The following is a 20,934-nucleotide window of genomic DNA, read 5'->3' on the forward strand; positions in this document are numbered from 1 at the left end:
ATTAAGTGAGAATAAAGTTTAGTTTATTACAAATCGAAGTGTTTATTATAAACCATTACACAATCATAATTCGGTAGATAGAGTAAGTAAATTGTTAAATAAAATTGATGTAAAAGATTTAAACAGCGAAGAAAGAAATTCGGTTCACAAAATTTGCGCGAAATATGCTGATGTGTTTCTTTTAGAAGGAGATTCGTTAACAGTGACGAATATTGTTTCAGAAAGCATTCGATTAAAGAAAGATGCAAAACCTGTTTATATTAAACCCTATAGATTACCTCATTCACAGAAAACTGAGATCGATAAGCAAATTCAAACATTATTGCAAAACGGTATTATTGAGGAAACCAAATCAACTTGGTCTTCTCCTCTTTTAATTGTTCCAAAAAAGACGGACAATTTTGGTAATAAAAGTTGGAGAGTAGTGATTGACTACCGACAGTTAAATTCAAATATCGAAGACGATCGATTCCCATTACCAAATGTGACAGAGATTTTAGATTCCTTATCGGGAGCGGTTTATTTTTCACACTTAGATTTATCTCAAGGGTACTACCAGGTTAAATTAGATGAAGACAGCAGGAAGTACACAGCTTTTACTACTAGTAAGGGTCAATATCAAATGACTAGGTTACCCATGGGGTTAAAAACTAGTCCAAATTCCTTTTCAAGGGTTATGACTATAGCTATGTCCGGATTAAATTATGAATCGTGTTTTGTTTATTTAGATGATCTCATAGTATTTGGTAATAACTTAAGCAATCACAATCAAAATTTAACAATAGTTCTTAATAGACTTAGAAAGGTTAATTTAAAATTGAACCCCGGAAAGTGCAAATTTTTGAAAAAACAAGTTTTATATTTAGGGCATGTAATTTCGTCTGAAGGGATTCTTCCGGATCCAAGCAAAATTACTGTTGTTAGAGATTATCCTGTTCCAAAAGATTCAAACGAATGTAAAAGATTTATTGCTTTCGCAAATTACTACCGAAAATTTATTCCAAATTTTGCAAAAATTGCTTATCCTTTAAATAAACTAACGCGTAAAATGGTAGAATTTAATTGGGACGAACAATGTCAAGAATCTTTTGAAACCTTAAAAACCGCTTTGGTTAGCCCACCTATTTTGCAATATCCTGATTTTAATCCGTCAAACGAATTTACATTAACAACAGATGCATCTGGTTATGCGATTGGTGCAGTACTATCAAATGCAGATAATAAACCAGTAGCATACGCCAGTAGAGCATTAAACAAATCAGAGACCAATTATGCAACAATAGAAAAAGAGCTTTTAGCTATTGTTTGGGCTGTAAAACACTTTCGACCATATTTATATGGGAAAAAATTTAAAGTTTATACTGACCATAGACCCTTGACATATCTTTTTGGAATGAATAACCCGTCTTCTCGGTTGATAAAGTTTAGACTCGTATTAGAGGAATTCGATTTCTCAGTACATTACGTTAAAGGTAAAGACAATTCAACAGCTGATGCTTTATCAAGAATTGTTGTTAATTCCAATGATTTTAAAACCATGTCGGAGAATATTTTTGTACTTACAAGATCGAAACAAAAACTAAAACAAAATTCTGAAATGGATGAAGGTGTAAATGACGAAACTGATGAAGGGACTGGCCACCTCGGAATCGTTGAGTTATTGAAACCTCCACCAAATTCAATAGAATTACGGCAATGTAACAATAAACGCTTAATGGAAGAAGAGAAAGTAATTTATGATAAAAAACTGAAGATAATTTTTATTAAATCGAGTTCTCGATCAATTCTTGCCTTCGAAGCGGTGTTGAGAGACTTGAGTCACACGTGTGAAATAAATAATATTGCGCAAATATTTATATTAAAATCTCGAGATAATGATAAATTAATTAAGCGATTGTCGAAAAGTGTTACTTTACTAAACGAATTAAAATTACAAATAAACGTAATCAGTAAAGCATGTTATATCGATTGTAAGCAAACACGTCAATTGATATTGAATGATTTTCATATTCTTCCGACTGGGGGACATGCGGGTATAAATCGTATGTATGCTAACATTAAACGGTATTATTTATGGGAAAATCTAAAAGTTGATATAACAAAATTCGTAAAAAGGTGCGAAGAATGCCAACGTTATAAACATTCGATAAATCATAAAGAACCGGTAACAATAACAACAACAGCTTCATCTGCGTTTGAAAAAGTTTATTTAGATTTGGTAGGTCCGTTAAATCAGGATGATGATGATAATCGGTATATATTAACCATTCAATGCGAACTCACAAAATTCGTAGAAGGATATCCTCTTAAAAACAAAGAATCCGAAACTGTGGCGAGATCATTCGTAAACAACTTTATATTAAGATACGGGATCCCAAATGAGATTGCTACAGATAAGGGAACTGAGTTTTTAAGTCAGGTGTTCAAAGAAACAGCAAAATTGTTAGGTATTAAACAATTAAATTCAACCGCTTATCACCACCAATCCCTGGGTGCCATAGAAAATAGTCATAAGCATTTAGGATCTTATTTAAGAATTCAAACATCAAATTTTTCAGACACATGGAGCTCGTGGGTACCGTTTTGGTGTTTTTCGTATAATAACAGTGTACATACCGAGACAAAATACACTCCTTACGAATTAACTTTTGGAAAAAAGAGTAAATTGCCAAGTAATATCTTAAATAATAATAATCAACCAATTTATAATTTTGATAATTATTGCAATGAATTAAAATTTAGACTCAAATCAGCTTGGAATAATGCAAAAGATCAGTTAATTGAATCGAAAATAAAAAGAAAAAGTAGGTTAGATAGGAAATCTGATATTGTTAGTTATAAATTTAATGATAAAGTACTATTAAAAAATGAGTCAACAAATAAATTAGACGAACTGTTCAAAGGTCCGTTTAAAGTAATTAAAGAAGACACTCCAAATGTAACACTGAAAATAAACAATAAATTAGTTACAGTGCATAAAAATCTAGTGAAAAGATATTTAAAGTAAAGACAAATAAAAATAAAAATTAAGTGATTTAAGTGAAAATTTATATTTAATTTTAAGTGCAATAGTTATTAAGGAGATAATAAAGAAAAACGGATTAAAGATAAACTAATAGGTCAAAATTTTTTCAAAAAAAAAAAAAAAAGGATGAAGATGTAATGGAATACAAGACAGGAAATGATTGCGGAATTTATGTAATATCGATGCGTGCAATTCGGAGGTGCATTGCACCTACGAATTGAGGACATTCAATAAAAATGTTGAACTTGCAAATTAGTTTATGTTTAATTCGAATAATATTAAGTTTTAAAATTTTAGTCTAGTATATGTAATCGTAGAGTAAGAATGAATAAATAGAACGTTATAATTTAAACAATCTTTCAATTCCATCACCATCTAATATTCAACTTATTGAGATAACCATCAACGTTTATCACAGTTTGTTATTGTTTCGCTCACTTTAATATCATATTAACTTTAAGTTATAGTAATAATAATAAAGCATTAATTAAGTTTCAAATATTTTTGCATTTTAATTGATAGGAACAGAAACAAATAAAAAGAAATATTAAAGTTTTATATCAATTGTTAATACGGAAACAATAATTATTTTATAACTAAAACAACATTTTATCACTAATACTGTGTACTGCTCATTTTCGCTGTAATACTTGTAATTTTAGTTGCTCTGTAGTATTTTTTTATTCTGGCTGTCTTAAATCTGTTGTTTACAATAACAATTCGTATTCCTAAATTTGTCTAGAAGTTTATTTGACTTATGGTATGCTAGAGTTTTTCATGGGTTTTCTTCTAGCCTTGAAGCAAATGCTTTACCATTGTACAAAAATGCACCGTTTTGCCATGAAAACGATTAAATATTTAAAAATTTATAGTTGTAAATTTTTATCTATAAATATACATAGATTTCTTCTTCTGAAGTTTGCATTTTTATTTAATAATTTTTTATTAGTTTTTTTTAATAACAAGTCCAAAAAAATCACAGTTTTCATCTTAAAACTTGTTCAAGTTTTGAGATGACAATTTTTGATTTTTTGGAACTTATTATTAAAAAAAAATTTAAAGAGTAATGAGATTTTTATTTAAACGAGCATTCAAATTCCCGCTCGTATTTATCGATCGACTACACTACCGCCATCTACACAGTTTCAATTCTCTAGAGAGAGATAGAATATGAGGTCCAAATGAGAGCGGTATAAGTTAAGCATCTGGTCATCTGTGGTTAAAACGATGTTATCCAATGCCCATGCGTGGTTACAGAAAACGTTAGAAAGCATTGTAGTTAAGGATTTTCAACTATAGATGGTGGTTTTGAATTTAGCTGGTTTGCGCCGAATGGAAATAATTCTTCAAATTTCAGTTTTTTAATTAATTATTTATAATTTATTTGACGAAGGATACGGCGTACTGCCAACGATAATACTATTTATTGTACTATTTTTATACAATTTAATCAATGCCGGTATAACGAACCGCGGGTTCTGTTAGTAATATCATTGTCTTTAAATATTATAGTCTGCCAGCTGATTTAGTTCGATTTCTAATGCCCAGATGGGGTGCTACCAATATGTGCCCATTCGTTAAATTTTACTACACAAATACTACATTGTTACTTGGATTGCCTATAGTATATGTATGTTAATTTAAAAGTATTTCTAAAAACTTTTCTCCCTTATTGGTTGAATACATTTTCAAGTGGGAGTTGTTGACAAAACTCAAATTAAATTGTTAATGCAAACTCATTCATGTAAAGTTTAGAACTGTTTTTATTTTATATCAACTTTAAGGTATATATGTTGGAGGCAGATGACGAATTCGGCCCGTGGCCGATTTATTTAGACATATCGGCATATGTCTAAAGCTGTTACGTCACATGACGAAAAAATGATACAATCGGGATATTTTTTGCATAGTCGGGGCACCTTGCTTGCTTCATAGTGACAATGGCAGAGAATTTGTGAATCAAGTAATTACTAGCCTTGCAGATATATTTCAAGCGAAAATAATTCATGGTAAACCACGTCATTCTCAAAGCCAAGGGTCCATCGAGAGAGCGAACCAAGATGTAAGAGACATTTTAATTACTTCGATGCAGGAAAATGAGACAACTAAGTGGGCAGAAGGTCTAAGATTTGTGCAATTAAAAAAGAATAGATCATTTCACCGAGGCATCCAACGTACTCCATACGAGGCTATGTTTGGCATCCCACTTGTTAATGTATCCCACTTGATCTCATAGTATTGCATGTTTAAAAAAGCAAGCAACAGAAATGTTACAGCAAAGTTGTTCCAATTTCCCAAAAATTGAAATTGGGCAGAACGTTTTAGTTAAGATTCCTGATGTCGACAGAGGACGCTTAGCTCCTCGTAACATTTTGGCTGTTGTATTGTCCGAGAAAGATGATTTATACCAACTTGGTATATCAACTGGCGTCTTGGAAAAACTATATGCAAGGAATGAGTTCCAGGTATGTACTTAACTAATATTTTATATATTTAAACGGTAATAAGGTTTTTCTTTTCAGCCTTCTCAAACGAACTCATTGACATCGTCAGATGTACCCATCGAAAATAAACTAAGTTTGCGAACGGTGGCGGCAAAAGAATCAAATTCTTCCCAGGGGTTTGTAAGATGCAACTGTCTAAATAAATCGGCCACGGGCCGAATTCGTCATCTGCCTCCAACATATACAAAATGTACAGTTGGTTGTCTATATTAAAACAAATCGAATGCAAATATAACAACACCCTTCATTTTTTATTATTAACTAATTTTTTTTTTTTTACAAATCTTTAAACTTATTTACAATTTTTCTTCCATATCTTGTGGTGTAATAATTAAAATTTTTAATGATTGTTAGCTCATCTTTTTTAGGAGATTTGGAATAGGTTTCTTCTTCATTTTCACCTTTTCCACGCTCTGCTTCACCACTTTCTTCTTCTTTTTGTTTTCTTACGAAAATATGTTTTTCATTTCGTCTATACTCGTTTCCTAAATCGTCTTGAACGATGTAAGACCTTGGTTCTTTAGTAGGACTTACGATTTTTCCTTTTACCAATGTATCATTCATCTTTTTTCTTAACATAATACTTTGATTATTATTGAAAATACTTTTTTTCGTTGATCTCTTGTGGTCAAATTTTTTATACGTCTGTTTGTGTTTTTCTAGATTTTTTATGTCTTCACCTATTGTATTATACGGTTTCAGTTGTTTTAATTGTATTGTAATATTTGTTCACAAGTTTTTACTGAATAAGATCTTTGCATTTGAATTCATTTTATCTCTTGGAGTATTTCGTAGATTTAATAATGCTAAATAAATATCTTGATTAGAGTCTTTACATTTCTTGAATAAATGTTTGATGTTCTTTACCGCGCTTTCAGTCATTCCATTAAATTGAGGATAATGCGGGCTTGATATGACCTAATTAAAATTCCAGTTATCTGAAAATTCTCTAAACAGATTTTATTTTCGTTATTATTGTGGTACTTTTTAAGTCATTAACTTGTGACGTCTCTATAAAATTAGATAAGTAATCAGCAATTACTACAGTGAAAGAAATGTTGTACGTATTATTAATAAACACCTTTTATTAATAGCAACTTCATTGTCACATTGAAATTTTCATCGATATTATGAAAATGTTATAGATTTTTCTTGGTGACTCTATAATGCATTTATCAATATTACAAATTCGATTTATTGAAATTGTGTACAAAAATTATTCTGGCAACAATCTTTTTAATTTGGGCGAAGTATTCAATCATTACATCAATGAAACTTTTCGTTATGCTGATAATAAAAATCAATAACACGAATTCGTAGTATTAATGTATACGTTTATTGGTCAATGAACCTTAACATACACATCGAAGAAAAATTGATAAACATAATTATTCACATTACGAATCCGATTTATTAATATTAATGTACAAATGATCATTGTCTCAACAAATTATTTTTTTAGGGAGACGTATTTTATTCATTATAATGACGAAATAATTTGTTGTGCCAATAACAATATTATTTAAGAACGCCAAGTTCGTCAAATTAATGTAATATTGATTATCGCAACGTACTAAACATTAAAAAAAAACTGAACGAATCCAATAAGTTATGATAATAAGGGACGAATTGTAACGTCCCTTACGAACCTTGTTTACTTGTTTCTACCGGTTTCTGCTTAATTCCAAGAATCATTTCTTTATTGTGTGCTAGCTCATTCGCGCAACGAAACTTCTGGGTGAAGTTAATTTAGTACTGTTTTGAAAAAAAATACTGTTTTGTTTTACATGCTACAAATTTAATAGTTAAATTGTTGTAGATTTATATTTGAGCTGAGATAATTTTTGATAAAATAAGTTTTGTTCTTCAAAGTGCTAAACTTTGCTTGTTGTTTCTTAAACATGTCTACTAATATTTAGTAGGATACTTAAATTGAGGTGCATTGATGACAATAACTTTTGGTAGGTATTTTAAGTTGTTGATAATAATGATTTGATCATTAACATATGATAATCTCTCTTCCGAAGATTTTGACTATGCTCGGAAAGCCTGCAGACAGTTAAGGTTTAGAGACCTTAAAACAGTAACCTCAACATCAGAATTACTTGAAAAATGGCCATTTTATAAAAGGCCATATGGGTTTAGTTTGATATAAACAATATCTCTTTCGTAATTATACCAGAAAAGCTTACAACATGTTATTTTACAGATTAACATGGACGTTACGGCAGGGTTTGATACTAATCACGATAGTTTGTTAATGAATTGGAAGCAATGTGAGGAGATAATTATGGATTCTACTAATACAACCTTTTGCGATGGCAATTGCCGAGAATATTTTTAAATTAAATTTTGAAGTTGCCGTCAAAAATCAAATGTATAACGAATAGATAATTCAATAGTTGTAGATAAAAGATTTTTTTTTGATTTTATATTATTGTATTAAAATAGCTATTAAAATATACATAACTTCCTTTTTTGAACTAGGCGTCATTTAGTCGGTTGATGTCGTAGTGGAGCGCTAGTGGTCTCGATCGAGAGGGTGGACTATAAAGTTTTGATCCGACAAAGTTGAGGTGCCATCATGCGTTGGAACAGTGAGAAGCGTGTGTTTTCCGTTGAGGCCTACTTTTCAAACGGATATTCTGTGATCGTAACCCAGTGCGCCTTTCGGAATCGCTTTAATTTAGCCCCGTTGGCCCCTGTCCCGGATCGAAAAGAAATTGTGAGGTGGGTCACTACGTTCAGACAAACTGCAAGTGCGACAAGACGAAGAACTGGAATCCCATTAGAGCACCTGAGAACATTGAGGCGGTGAGAGCTTTAGTGTTGCGATCTGCACGGCTAGATGAGTTGGACTTAGGGGACATTTGGTTCCAACAAGACAGTGCAACGGCTCATACTTCAAGAGCGTCGATGGCTGTTTTGAGGGAACACTTCCCAAAACGCTTAATCTCAATTAGAGGCGATTTGGTCTCCCGATTTGGCCCCGAAATTGCCAACATAACCCCTGCTATACTGGCAAGAGTCATGACAAACACCAGAAATCGGTTTACTCAGTGTATGAATAATGGGGAACGTGACCTACCTGATTTGATCTTCAAAACTGTGTAAAACAAAACTTTATGTATGTGCCTACAGTATAAAAAACAAACAAAAATTTTCTGATTCATACAATAGATGTTATTAAGTTTTGAAAAAAGGAAGTTATGTTGCCGCACCCTGTATAAATTGGATTAAATCCAATTACTAAATTAAATTAACTAATGTTTACTGAGCATAGTTAAATTTTGCAATATTCCCTTAAACAGTGATTATCCTGGAAACGGAGAACTTTAGAGAAGATTAGTAGGTATACCAAATTTATGTAAAATAGTCTGAAAAATATTCGCAAAAAATATTAGCAATACCAGGTACAACCTGTTACAATATACTTCGTGAACCTTTAGTATTAGCAATTGTGTGTGTTGAATGAAAAATTGCATTTAAATTATAGATGAACGTGGGATGGTTCCCAACAAATCTTTCAATAAATTTGATATTTGTAGATATGAAATGTTGAAATAATTCGTGATTTATTATAGTTGGTGTAGATTTATATAAAGAAATATTTAAGCCGTTTAATTATTATTCAATTATTATTGCATAATTTAATACTATTATATAACATCACATTTATTGACAACAATTCTTTTTTCGCATGCATATATATGTGTATATCCATTTAAACATCAAAATATCCCGTCAAATGCTTTCCCCATATTAATTATGTAGACACTTAAATAATAGGTTAATTTATTTAAAAATAGGAGCACAAAATTCAATCTTAATGATTAGTCTTAAATCAAATTTGAATTTGGCTCCTAACTTTTAAACGAGTTGTGGATTGTACATCACATAAAAAAATTTTAATTTGGATAATATTACAACAATATCTATATTAGTGGATGAGTGGAACACATTATTATTTTCTTTTTAAAGCTCGATTGGCAAACAATTTATTTTTGCTTAATAACTTGCGTTATCTCCTCTCATCGATATTATTCAATTAACTGACGAAACTATTTGTCTAGGCGACTTCAACATAGATATGCTTAAACCCAATATGCCCGCGGTTGCTGAGTTTAATGGCACATTAGAGGTGTTTGGGCTGTTACCTCTGCCACTTTATTTGATTTAATTTTGGTCTCTAATGAAGACCTAATACTTAATAGTGGCCTGTTGAGTTACGATCTTTCAGATCACTCGTTGATTTTTGCTGAATTGAATATACCACAGGAGAATGTAATAATAAGTTGGTTTTTTATGACCATCTACAATCATTGCCCTGGCGTATTCTTTACGAATTACATTCCATTGATGATAAAATTCAATTTTTTAATGAAAATATATTAACGCTTTTGGACCTACATGCACCCGTGGTTGTCCAGTGAGGTTAGAGTGGCCATGCGAACCCGAGATACATTCTTTCAAACCTTTAAACGCTCGCGAAGTACCTTATATTGGCAGCAGTATAAGTTAGCGCGTAACATGGTTACTAATATGCTTCGTGATTGTAAAAAAGACTATTTGCAAAAGTTTTTGGATACAGGTAGCGTGGCTGGGTCTTGGTCTGCGTTGAAGAAGACTAATTTGGTTAAATTCAAACATAGAGCACGACCTAACCATTTTGCGGATGCTTCTGTCGTTAGCGACTATTTTATTGACTCGATTCCCAACAGGAATAATACAGTTATTGGATATTTACATGGGCGTAAATGAAAACTTAAGTTGTTCTCTTAAACTGTCAACGGTGTCGGAGGATGACATTTTCAGTGCTCTGCAATCAATTAGATCTAATGCAATTGGATCTGACGAAATATCTATTAAGTTGTTAAGGCACTGTATGCCATTTTTATTGCCTTACATCACCCATATTATTAACTTTTGTATTAAAAACGGCGTTTTCTCTACTGCATGGAAACTGGCGGTTGTGCTTCCGATACCGAAAGTAGCGAATCCAATTCTCACGTCTGACCGTAATTTCAAAGGTTGTAGAAAAAATTGTTAATGTACAATTGCAACAACGCGACACGTCGCATGATTTTTACTTTGTTTTCACATTAGCACGGTACAGCGCAGCACAACTCGACACAGCATTTTATGCAGCAGACAACTGTGCAATATCAGTTGCATTTAGATTTCTTTGAGATGTGCACGTCCGAAGAAAGCTCTTCGTCGTATTCGGAAGAAGAAGTACTGCTTCTTACAACCATGTGTTTGGAACTTGAGAAACCTAAACGAAAAAAGAAGCGTGCTTGTTGGATGCATGACATATTTCGCGCAAGACTGGACGAAGGGGAGTTTCATACGCTATTCAATCGGTTACAAAACGATGAAAAAAAAATTTATAAATATTATAGAACGAACCCTGCAAAATATAATCAATTATTTGACATTTTTTTGATAAGGGCACACGTAGCCCTTATCAAAAAAAAATACAAAATTGGCTGCGATTTATTTTTGGCGTTGGAAGGTTTGAAAGAATTTCATATAAATTAGGGGAACTTAAATGGCTTAATACATATGTCTTATAGGAGACTTTTTCACAGTTGTGTATTTTACCATAATATTGTTCGAAGAGAAAAACCTGAATACCTGTGCCGCAAAATTCAGTACCGCACTGATGTTCACAATTTGAATTTGAGATTCAGGGGGACTCTATCACCGCCCTTTCACCACACTGATCTATTCAAGAGGAGTTTTCATTATCAAATTGTAAAAGTGTACAATAATCTACCCTATGAAACAATCCAACTGGCAAACATTTCCACCTTTAAAAAGTAGATTTTTGGTGACATATTCGACTAATGACAGCGCTGAAATGGCTACAAGTACGACCCAGTGTCCGCATTTGCTTCTTGTGTTTTATTTATTTTTTTTTTTTCTTTTTCAATTATTATACGAGTATCTAGGTTTAAGTTTTAATTTTAAGTTGAGCAGTGCTTAGGCACTGAACTTCACCTTTTCATACCTTATATGTTATTTATTTTATGTTTCTAATATATTTAGTAACATTGTTGATTTGTATTGCATTAACAGGTAACAATAAAGTCACTATTATGTTAGGGATATTTTGTGTGAGATTTTGGGTTGGTAGTGCGGAGCGTGGGGTGGCAATGGAGTGATTCCCGCGTTCGAAATGTTCCGAGACGTTAGATAAAACGAACAGGTCTGAACAAGATCGAGAGAGTCGAACATGAGAGTTGGTGCGTGGCAGATGTAGAAAACGTGTATTGCGAGAAAAGACGGACAAAACGGGCGTGTTTTGAGAAATACAAACGCTGAACTAAATTTACATTAATATTATGTTTGAAGATTCAATAAAGTTGTTATTTAGATAAATTTACGTGAGTGTATTTACTTTAATTATTATATACTCATTCGTCTATCTGCACGTGCAATTGGGTAAAATTCTTGTTGACTCGTACTGGGTGGTGGATATCTCCATCTCCATGTCTTTGGAAGATATCTGTCAGTTGAAGCTAGTTCTCGGAACAGAGCTTCAGACGGACTCAAACCACTCTCTTTGGTGTTATTCTCTTCAACTTCGACCTTCGTCCATCGTCGATTCAAAAGGCTGGGTTTAGAAGGGCTTGGGAAGAAACCACTGGATGAAACCGTCGCCGAACATAAAAGTCGAATCGTATCGGGTGCAATTGGATCTTTGTTGTTGCTCCCGCTCTGTTTCAACTTTGAAGGATTCTTGTTTTGTACGCTCCAAAAACCACAAACGTCTCTGAAAACAGAAGCAACCTAAAAGAAAAAAAATTAAAATTTTTTTTAGAAATGTTGCATTAAAATTTTTACTTGATCTATACTCTCTCGAACGGAAATTTCATGAAAACAAACACAACCGATTTCTTTGCTTCTTTTTTGACCTTCCTCCAGCGTAACCATCCGACCGTTGATTTGATCGATTTTATTTCCGACTAAAACGACGGGAACTTCGGTAATACCCTCTTTCGAACCATTTCCTAATCTTTTTCCACATTTGTGGTAGTTTATCAAGAATTTCAAACGGTAACATTCGTCGAATGAGCATTTATCGGTCACCGAATACATCAAGATAAAAGCTTCTGCCCATCTTATGTTGGCCGCTAAAGTTAAAGATTCGCCATTTTCTTGTTCGATTTGTCCCGCGGTATCTAAAATCTCGAAATAAACCATTCGGTTGTCTATAACGGTATTAAAATTGTAGACTTTTTCCAATGTTGGATCATATTCACCGATGTAACGTCTTGTAATAAATCTAACAACCAGAGCTAAAATTAAATTAAAGTAAATTAAAAAGTAAAGATTGAGTTAACAAATTTAAACCTGATTTTCCAACTCCGGCTTGTCCTAAAACCATAACTTTTAAAGTTTTTTGTCGGGGATAGAGTCCTAAGTTAACTAAAAAAGATTATTTTAAGTCGTTTTAACGTAAATTATCGCAAAACAAAATTTACCTAATTTATTCATCATGTCACGTCGAAACAAAACGGTTCAGGTTTTCAAGCTCAATCGAGTGCTTCTTGATTGTTGTGTAATATTCTCTGTAAGTTTAATTACGAAGAACGAGATTAGAATCCGGACCAGAATAATAATTCGAATACAGTTTAATATTTCTAGGGAGAGTAAAATGGAAGAGATTACGTGAACCTTCCTTTATGGTTACGATACCAAAAAAAAAAAATAATAAAAAGGGACAAAATCAATAAAACCAACTAAAACGGAATGAAATGAAGATTCGATCTCGACTTTTTTGTTTGAGTATTAGTGATGCTTTTTACAAAAATAAATTCCCAAAAAAAATTGTAATCGGATCTAGTTTCTGATTCTTTTTTAAATATTAATTTGCCAGGTGTGAAACCCCGCCGAGGTACGATTTCCGCACGTGCCGGTGTGTCCAGCAGAAGGCGTCGTGCAGGTGCTCGTTCAGCACCACAGGGAAGAGTGGAGGAAGACGAAAGTCCTCGACTCCTGCCCGAGGCTCAAGAGGTCGCGCTGGAATGAGAGGGGCCGGTGGGACGACTGTTCCAGCCCAAGCGAGAGGTATGTAAGGGAAACTGTACTCAACTCAGTGGATAAGTCTATTAACTGTTTACAAGTAACCCTGCAGCACGCTACGGCTGCCCTCAGCGGAACCTGGAGGAGTGTTACTTACTTTGCTCAGGGGATAGACCCAGAGCTTGCTTACTTATCAAGAATAACATTAATGCATTCTTAATCTCAGAGCATAGCGATCGCGATTGTATGGCTGCGGTTCTGAGAATCCAAGGTGAGAAAGGCTGGACAAAAGTTATATAATAATGATCTTCCCCCGGCCGCTATGCGACACGTAATTGCCTACAGCCAGAGGAATAACCTACAAGTGGTTATTGGATGTGACGCTAATGCACACCACACAATATAGGCAAGCACCAACACAAATGAAAGTGGTGAGTTGCTTTTTGACTACCTATTGGGGGAGGGGCTTACTGTTAATAATATAGGCGCCAAACCAACCTTTGTTACCAGAAATAGAGCAGAGGTACTTGACATTACGTTCAGCTCAATCATATTAAGCTGAAAGATAATCTCCTATCCTCTGAACCGTCGTGTTCAGATCATAGACATATTCAATTTAAAATTGACCTAGGGATGAAATCGGACTGTATGTACCGTAATCCCCGTAGCACTACTGGACTGATAATGCCACAGCGGGCTATTCCTACATTGCAAAGCGCCCCTCAAATATGGATTGGGGTGTGGCTCTTCACTTGCACATCCGTCGACCAGGCGATTCAAACGTTGAAGCTGTTCAAATCGCCCGGAGAAGACAATATCTTTCCTGCTATTTTGATAAAAATTTTCAGAGCGAGTATCACCTGGAAATATGTACCGGCAGAATGGATTAAGGTAAGGTTGTCATATATACCTAAAGCGGGCCGTTCGGTCCCTGCTCCTAATGCCTTTCCACCCATCAGCCTAACGTCATTTCTGTTGACATCCGTTGACAAAGTTCTGGAGCTTTATATCCGTACGGTGCCACTGGTATCCGGTCCACTGAGTCGCCACCAGTATGCTTATCAAGCGGGAAAATCAGCAGAAGTGGCTCTACACAACTTACTTGATAGAGTATCTAGGACAGTGCAGGATAAAGAAATCTTGGTTTGTGCGTTTCTGGATATAGAAGGTACGTTCAACAACGCAATACCACAATCTCTTGAAAGAGCTGCTCTTAACAGGGGAGTGGAAGCAACTATAGCGGGTTGGATCCGCAATATGCTTGATAGTAGAACAGTTTCTACTTCACTCTACGGTGATACGATACGCTATCTCCCGTGTTTTCTCCCCTGCTTTGATCCCTCTTGGTTGACGGTCTAATTGCGATAGTCGAAGCCGTTTTTGTAAAAATAGAAGCTTATGCTGATGACATTGTCGTTATAGTCAAAGGAACCTGTTTATCGAGGATATCTAAAGTCCTCCAGGTGACCCTAAATACCATTTCTGCTTGGTGTAAGGGAGAGAATCTTGCGATAAACCCGCAAAAGACAATTGTTGTGCCCTTCATCAGAAGACGAAAGGTGGATGGACTAATCCGCCCAACTATCCAAGGTGAAGAAATTCCTTTCTCAAAGGAAGTCAAATATCTAGGAGTAATCCTAGACAAAACTCTCTCATGGAATGGACATTTGCAGGGAATTTTGCACAAAGCTGTCTAGCTTTGTATCCTTGTAGATTTGTCGCAGCCTTTGTGGAAAAAATTGGGGTCTTACCCCTGAAAGACTGTACTGGCTCTATGTGACTGTGGTTAGACCTATGATTACATACGAACCAGCAGCCTGATATAGGAAAGTGCGACAGACTTCAGTTATCAGTAAACTTTCACGAATTCAACGAGTAGTTGTATTGGCAATCTCTGGTGCAATAAGCACAACGCCAACTCTAGCAACGGATGTTCTGCTTGGCCTGTCTCCTCTGCTTTTGCATATAGAGAAAGTGGCTAGAACTACCATTTACAGATTTAAGCAATATGCTCAAAACTGTTCCGACATGTCCTACCAATGGGGTGCAGAAGACATTATAAGCACAGATGCTGTGCTATCAATGCCGTCAGATTTGGAAGGATTACTATCAGTGATTAATACTCGATATCATATTGTACTGCCTGAACGGCAGTCCTTGATCAAAAACGAAAATTCTCTGGTTCAGGCAGATATTTGTATGTACACAGATGGATCAAAAACGCCGGAAGGAGTCGGAGCAGGAGTATACTGCCAGACACCTCGAATTAAGCAAGCTTACAGCCTGGGTACGTTCTATAATGTATTGCAGGCGGAAGTATTTGCTATTGACATGGGTGCTAAAATTCTTCTTGAGAGGGGGGTGAAGAACATAACAGTACGACTTTTTTCAGCCAGTCAAGCCGCTTTCCAGGCGCTGCAAGCCGCGAAAACAGTGTCGTCTCTGGTTAATGATTGCAAGAGAACATTAAATACACCCAGTTGTGATAACAGAGTTTCTCTGATCTGTGTCCCGGGTCACTCTGGGGTTGCCGGCAGATGACCTAGTACGAGAGGGCAGCGCTAAAGTGTTTGTGGTGCCAGAACCAGCAGTTGGTGTATCATTTGCGATGGCCAAACATAAGATTGGACTGTGACATTTTAGGACATGCTCGTAGTAGCATAAAAGTTCTAATGGGTGTCTTTATTGGGCACTGCCGATTAAAAGCACACAACAAGTTGGTGGGTTTAGCCGACGATGTTGAATGTGGACTATGTGCGGAGGAAGCAGAGACGGATGAGCATGTTTTATGCCATTGCCCTGCTGTTAGTCGTATCAGATTCTCGATTTTTGGATCGCTGATTATCTCCTCAAAGGATCTGAATAACCTTTCACCGAGCTAGGTATTAATGTTCGTTAAGACTGCACGGTGAAATTTGATAACGATATCTCTCGGGGTACAATAGATCCTTAGGGTCGCGGTGCAAGGTTGGTTGGTCCGCCTACCCGATATGTAGTCTATGTAATGTAATGTAATGTAAATCTTAATTTAAATCCCGATGTGATGGATTTTCGACAATGGTGTTATTTAAAATGTTTAATATGCGAAAGAGTGCGTTGAATTTTCAACACGACTCGACATTATATCGACACTCGACAAAAAAGCAAATTTTAAGCCGGCTTCCTGAAAAGCGATATATATTACGCATTCACGTGAATTAATGACAGACGTGGCAGATATTAATTCACATGCTGTAACAGGACACTTGAGGAATGTACTAATTATAGGTAATTTTGGTAAGATTTCGGAATCTAATATAATAAGAAAACCTTGTAATAGTGTTTAGTTTTCGTCGAGATCTTTTATCGATTGAACTTCTTCCCTAAGAGAAATTGAAGCGTTTTCTTTCTATGGAAAACCCAACCAGCACCAACCAAAAAAAGATACGGTAGCTAAACCTACAGCCAACCGTATAACTCGTGATCGGTTTATTGAAAACCGCAACTTTGTTGCGTAAAAGCGGCATCTATAAAACAGGTAAATTGTGGAAAAACGTTGGTCGCACATTAATACAGCAGACAAATAGACAAATCACAATCGTTTGTTACAGACGTTTTTTTAAAAAACAAAAGACGAACTAATTACTTACTATTAACATTCCATGGTACTGTTAATGAACATGGATTGGACGAAACCCTCCTCTCCCCGCATAGTTCCTTCTGTTCCTTTTTAATTTATAATTCGCTTAAATCCTGGTGACCTGGCTCGGATACCTATGGAAAGAGGTCTAAAAGATTCCGTAATTTTTCCGCCTTTGTCAATTTGATAATAGAATAACGCATAAAACAGAGCGTAAAACAAGAGTTCGTAGAACTGCTTATGTCGGCATTTTCAGAATATTCGCTTTCACAGACTTAATTAGTTGAATTGTTTTAAAATGTAACAGGTAAAACAAAATTTGTATAAAAACTGCTTGGCAATAAATTCTGAATTCATTCCATCGTTTTACATTAAGGCAAAGTGTTTAAACTAAGTCATTAAATCATGGATACTCTAGTGTGACAGAAAAAGTCGAAATAATTTTTATTTATGGAGAATGTGGCAGAAAAGTTGCTGATAGTATAGCTTTGTATCGAGAACGTTTTCCTGATCGAAATACACCTTTGAGAAGTACCTTTTACAGAGTTGTGAATGATTTCACTAACACTGGAAATGTGGAATCAAGAAAAAAAACTCGGCGAGCAACTGTAACTACGGAAGAAAAGGAAATTGCGATATTACCTAGCGTTGAGGTAAATCCTCAAGCACTCGACGACTTGCAATTGACGCCGGAATATCGAAGACCAGCATTTTAAGAATATTAAAGCGCAACAAGTATCACCCATACCACATTTCATTGCATCAACAGCAATGGAGGTGATTTTGAAAATCGATTAATATTTTGTCAATGGGCACAAGAACGAATGCGGTTGGACTTCAATTTCTTTGGTAACGTGCTATTCTCGGATGAGTCTACTTTTACAAACAGTTAGCGTTATTAGCGTTGAAAATCCGAGATGGTTGCGAGAAGTAGAACATCAACGACCTTGATCGGTTAATGTTTGGTGTGGCATAATTTGGTGATAAATTGATCGGTCCATACTTTATTGATGGTATGCTGAATGGGGAGAAGTGCCGAAATTTTTTAGATGACGTCTTACCAACGTTACTTGTAGATTTGAACAGGGCAGAAAGACAAAATATGTGGCTACAAAATGATGGGTGTCCAGCACATTTTTTACATATTGCATGTGAAGCTTTAGATCGGGACTATGCTGGGCGATGGATTGGAAGGGGAGGTCCAATTTCCGGGCCTGCCAGATGACCTGATTTAACATCCCTTGTATTTTTTTTGTGGGTGTCCTTAAGGATAATGTTTATCGCGAAGTACCGACTACGCCAGAAAACATGAAAAAGCGGATAAGAAATGCATGCAGAAATAGTAGCCAAGAAAACCTATTAAGATGTAAAGAAAGTTTTAATAGAAGGGTTAATAACTGTATTGAAGTGGATGTGGAAATATTTGAACATTTATTATAAATTTTATATTTGTTGTTGACTAATAGTACAGTTTAATCATTTTATTATAAATAAACAATATTTAAAACCATTTTAATGAATAAATTATTTAGATTTTGTCTACAAAAGATGTTTCGCCGTCGTACTGGCAAAACCACACTGTAATTTTTTTTTTTTAATTATTTTACTTTTATCGATAGATTCAGATTTTGCAATCAAAAACATAGGGTGCCATTTAAAAAATTGGTCGTGACCTTCATATGACCTTGAAAATAAGGTCAAGGTCAAAAAATGTTATCGTCATATGGTTTCCCCCTTCGCACAGAACAACTTTGATTTGGTTCATTTTACATAAAAATGAAATTGATTGAAAAATCAATCAAATTTTTGAAATAACCGCTTGCCTCACGTTAAATTGACTACCCTGTATTATATGTGCCAACGGAATCAACGGAATGGCAAGTACTCAAACGGGTGCTGTAATAAGACTCCTTACAGCATCGGATGCTGTAATGAGATTTTAGTAACATTTTTTGTAATTCGCGACGATAATGAAAGCTATAACAGTACTCAAACGGGTGCTGTAATGAGATTCCTTACAGTATCTGATCCTGTAATGACTGTTAGTAACATTTTATGGAACCAGTTCAAGTTGGTGACATTGGGTCATTAATTCTTCTAGTTGTCAATGTGACAATGTTTGTCTATGGATGTTTAAACACTTTCTTAGCATCGAATACAAAGTCCACAATAATGAGGACATTGAACTCTGAGCAATTTCTCTTATTTTGGGAGGTGTACATCAGGTGAATACATTTTGTGTTTTGACAGTTTCTAATTGTCAATTCAAATTTCTATTTTCAAGTGTTACGGTGTTACCAACTGCTGCATACCTATTTCCCTACATTGTCAACATTTATTTTATTTTTGAGAAAAGAAAAAGGATAAAAACGCGAATTACAAAAATAGCATAAAAAACACGTTTCATAAGACTTAAAGCACTCAGATGATGAGGCATGTTGAAAAGATAAAAGATAACATAAACTTTTTACATCAGGCAATCAGTCTCAATGTTACACCTAAAACATTCAAAATAAAAACATCCATATTATTCAACGATCATTTAGAGGAGTTGGAAAAGAGATTAATTAGAAAAGGAATAAGATCACAATATAAACTACTAAACAAACAAGAAACCATACTCAAATTCATACACAGAGATCTGCAAAAGTATCTTCGTTATTTGGAATACGAAGAACTCGTGAAGAGGTTTAATGGAGAAATTTTTTATTCAACAATGAGAAACAAAGACAACAAGAAAAAAAACTTAAACGGTTGGCAGAAGAAAAAGTAAATACTCTTGCTCAAAGATCATCACATTCGAAGAATCAACATATAAAAAGTACTATATTTCAAAAAGATAAATTCTATATTAAAAGATTCAATATAACAGAACTACACCTAAATATTAATTTAGACTAACCCAAGATGACATTGACGTTCTTAAATTGGGTAATAAACTCTCATTGCTTAATAAAATAAAGCCTGTACACTTAGCAATAAAAATTGAATCACAATTATGTTAGAATCTCTCAACCGAAACTCTTATGTGCGAATGAATGAAGAGATCACTCGTTGTCAGGAACAAAAAAATATGTATTTAATCAATATAGACAAGATATATACAAGTGAGGTTAGGTTACAAGAATAGACTCACACCTAACAACCGTCCGGTTACGACTAACTGTTGACGTCGCTTGCTCGTGTCCCCACCATTTCAATCGTTCTCGAATGTTCTTTTGACGGTTTCTAAAACTCGGCTTCTCCTGACGGTTTTTCTCTCCTGAGAAAACTTTTTAAACTAAAACAATTATTCCTTTTCCTTGTGCACGGTCCTCTTCTTTCTCCTTCTCCTCTTCGGACTCTTCATCTTGTCCTCGGTCGTCTTCTTTCTTCTTCTCCTCTTCGGACTCTTCATCTTTCTCACTTACGCCGTCACTATCAGTATCACTTTCCTCGTGATTTCTGTCGATATTCAATTGACTTACATGGGCCGTTGCTGTCCACAATCTTCCTCCTATCTCCGGTAACTTAGCAACCCTATACGTGTCGTTAGGTAGGACTTCAATTATTGTTAAGGGTCCTCTGTACTTTGATTGTAGCGTAGTGGACTCTCCAGTTGGTTTTGGACAGGATTTCATTACTACAATGTCACCAACGGTATAATCTACTGCCCGGCAGCGCTTTCTGTCATACTGCCTCTTGTATGATTCCTGTGCCCTCTCAATGTTTCTTTGAACCATTTCCTGAACGTCACTAATAGCATTGTCTGTCTC

The 20,934-nt window shown here is 34.8% G+C and overlaps 1 protein-coding gene across 1 annotated transcript in view; it reads right to left on the minus strand.

Annotated features, from left to right (window-relative positions):
• Nucleotides 1–6,842: 6,842 nt before the first annotated feature.
• Nucleotides 6,843–20,934, minus strand: part of LOC111421492 (ras-related and estrogen-regulated growth inhibitor-like) — a 63,922-nt gene continuing 49,830 nt past the window's right edge. Inside the window, exons 3-6 of the mRNA XM_071201199.1 lie at nucleotides 13,020–13,106; nucleotides 12,889–12,963; nucleotides 12,379–12,833; nucleotides 6,843–12,324 (exon numbers count right to left, since the gene is read on the minus strand). Of these exons, the coding sequence (XP_071057300.1) occupies nucleotides 11,941–12,324; nucleotides 12,379–12,833; nucleotides 12,889–12,963; nucleotides 13,020–13,035 (930 nt within the window). The 5' untranslated portion in view covers nucleotides 13,036–13,106 and the 3' untranslated portion in view covers nucleotides 6,843–11,940. The remainder of the gene's footprint in view (nucleotides 12,325–12,378; nucleotides 12,834–12,888; nucleotides 12,964–13,019; nucleotides 13,107–20,934) is intronic.

Source organism: Onthophagus taurus, unplaced genomic scaffold, assembly GCF_036711975.1.
Source record: "Onthophagus taurus isolate NC unplaced genomic scaffold, IU_Otau_3.0 ScKx7SY_20, whole genome shotgun sequence".
Taxonomy (NCBI): domain Eukaryota; kingdom Metazoa; phylum Arthropoda; class Insecta; order Coleoptera; family Scarabaeidae; genus Onthophagus; species Onthophagus taurus.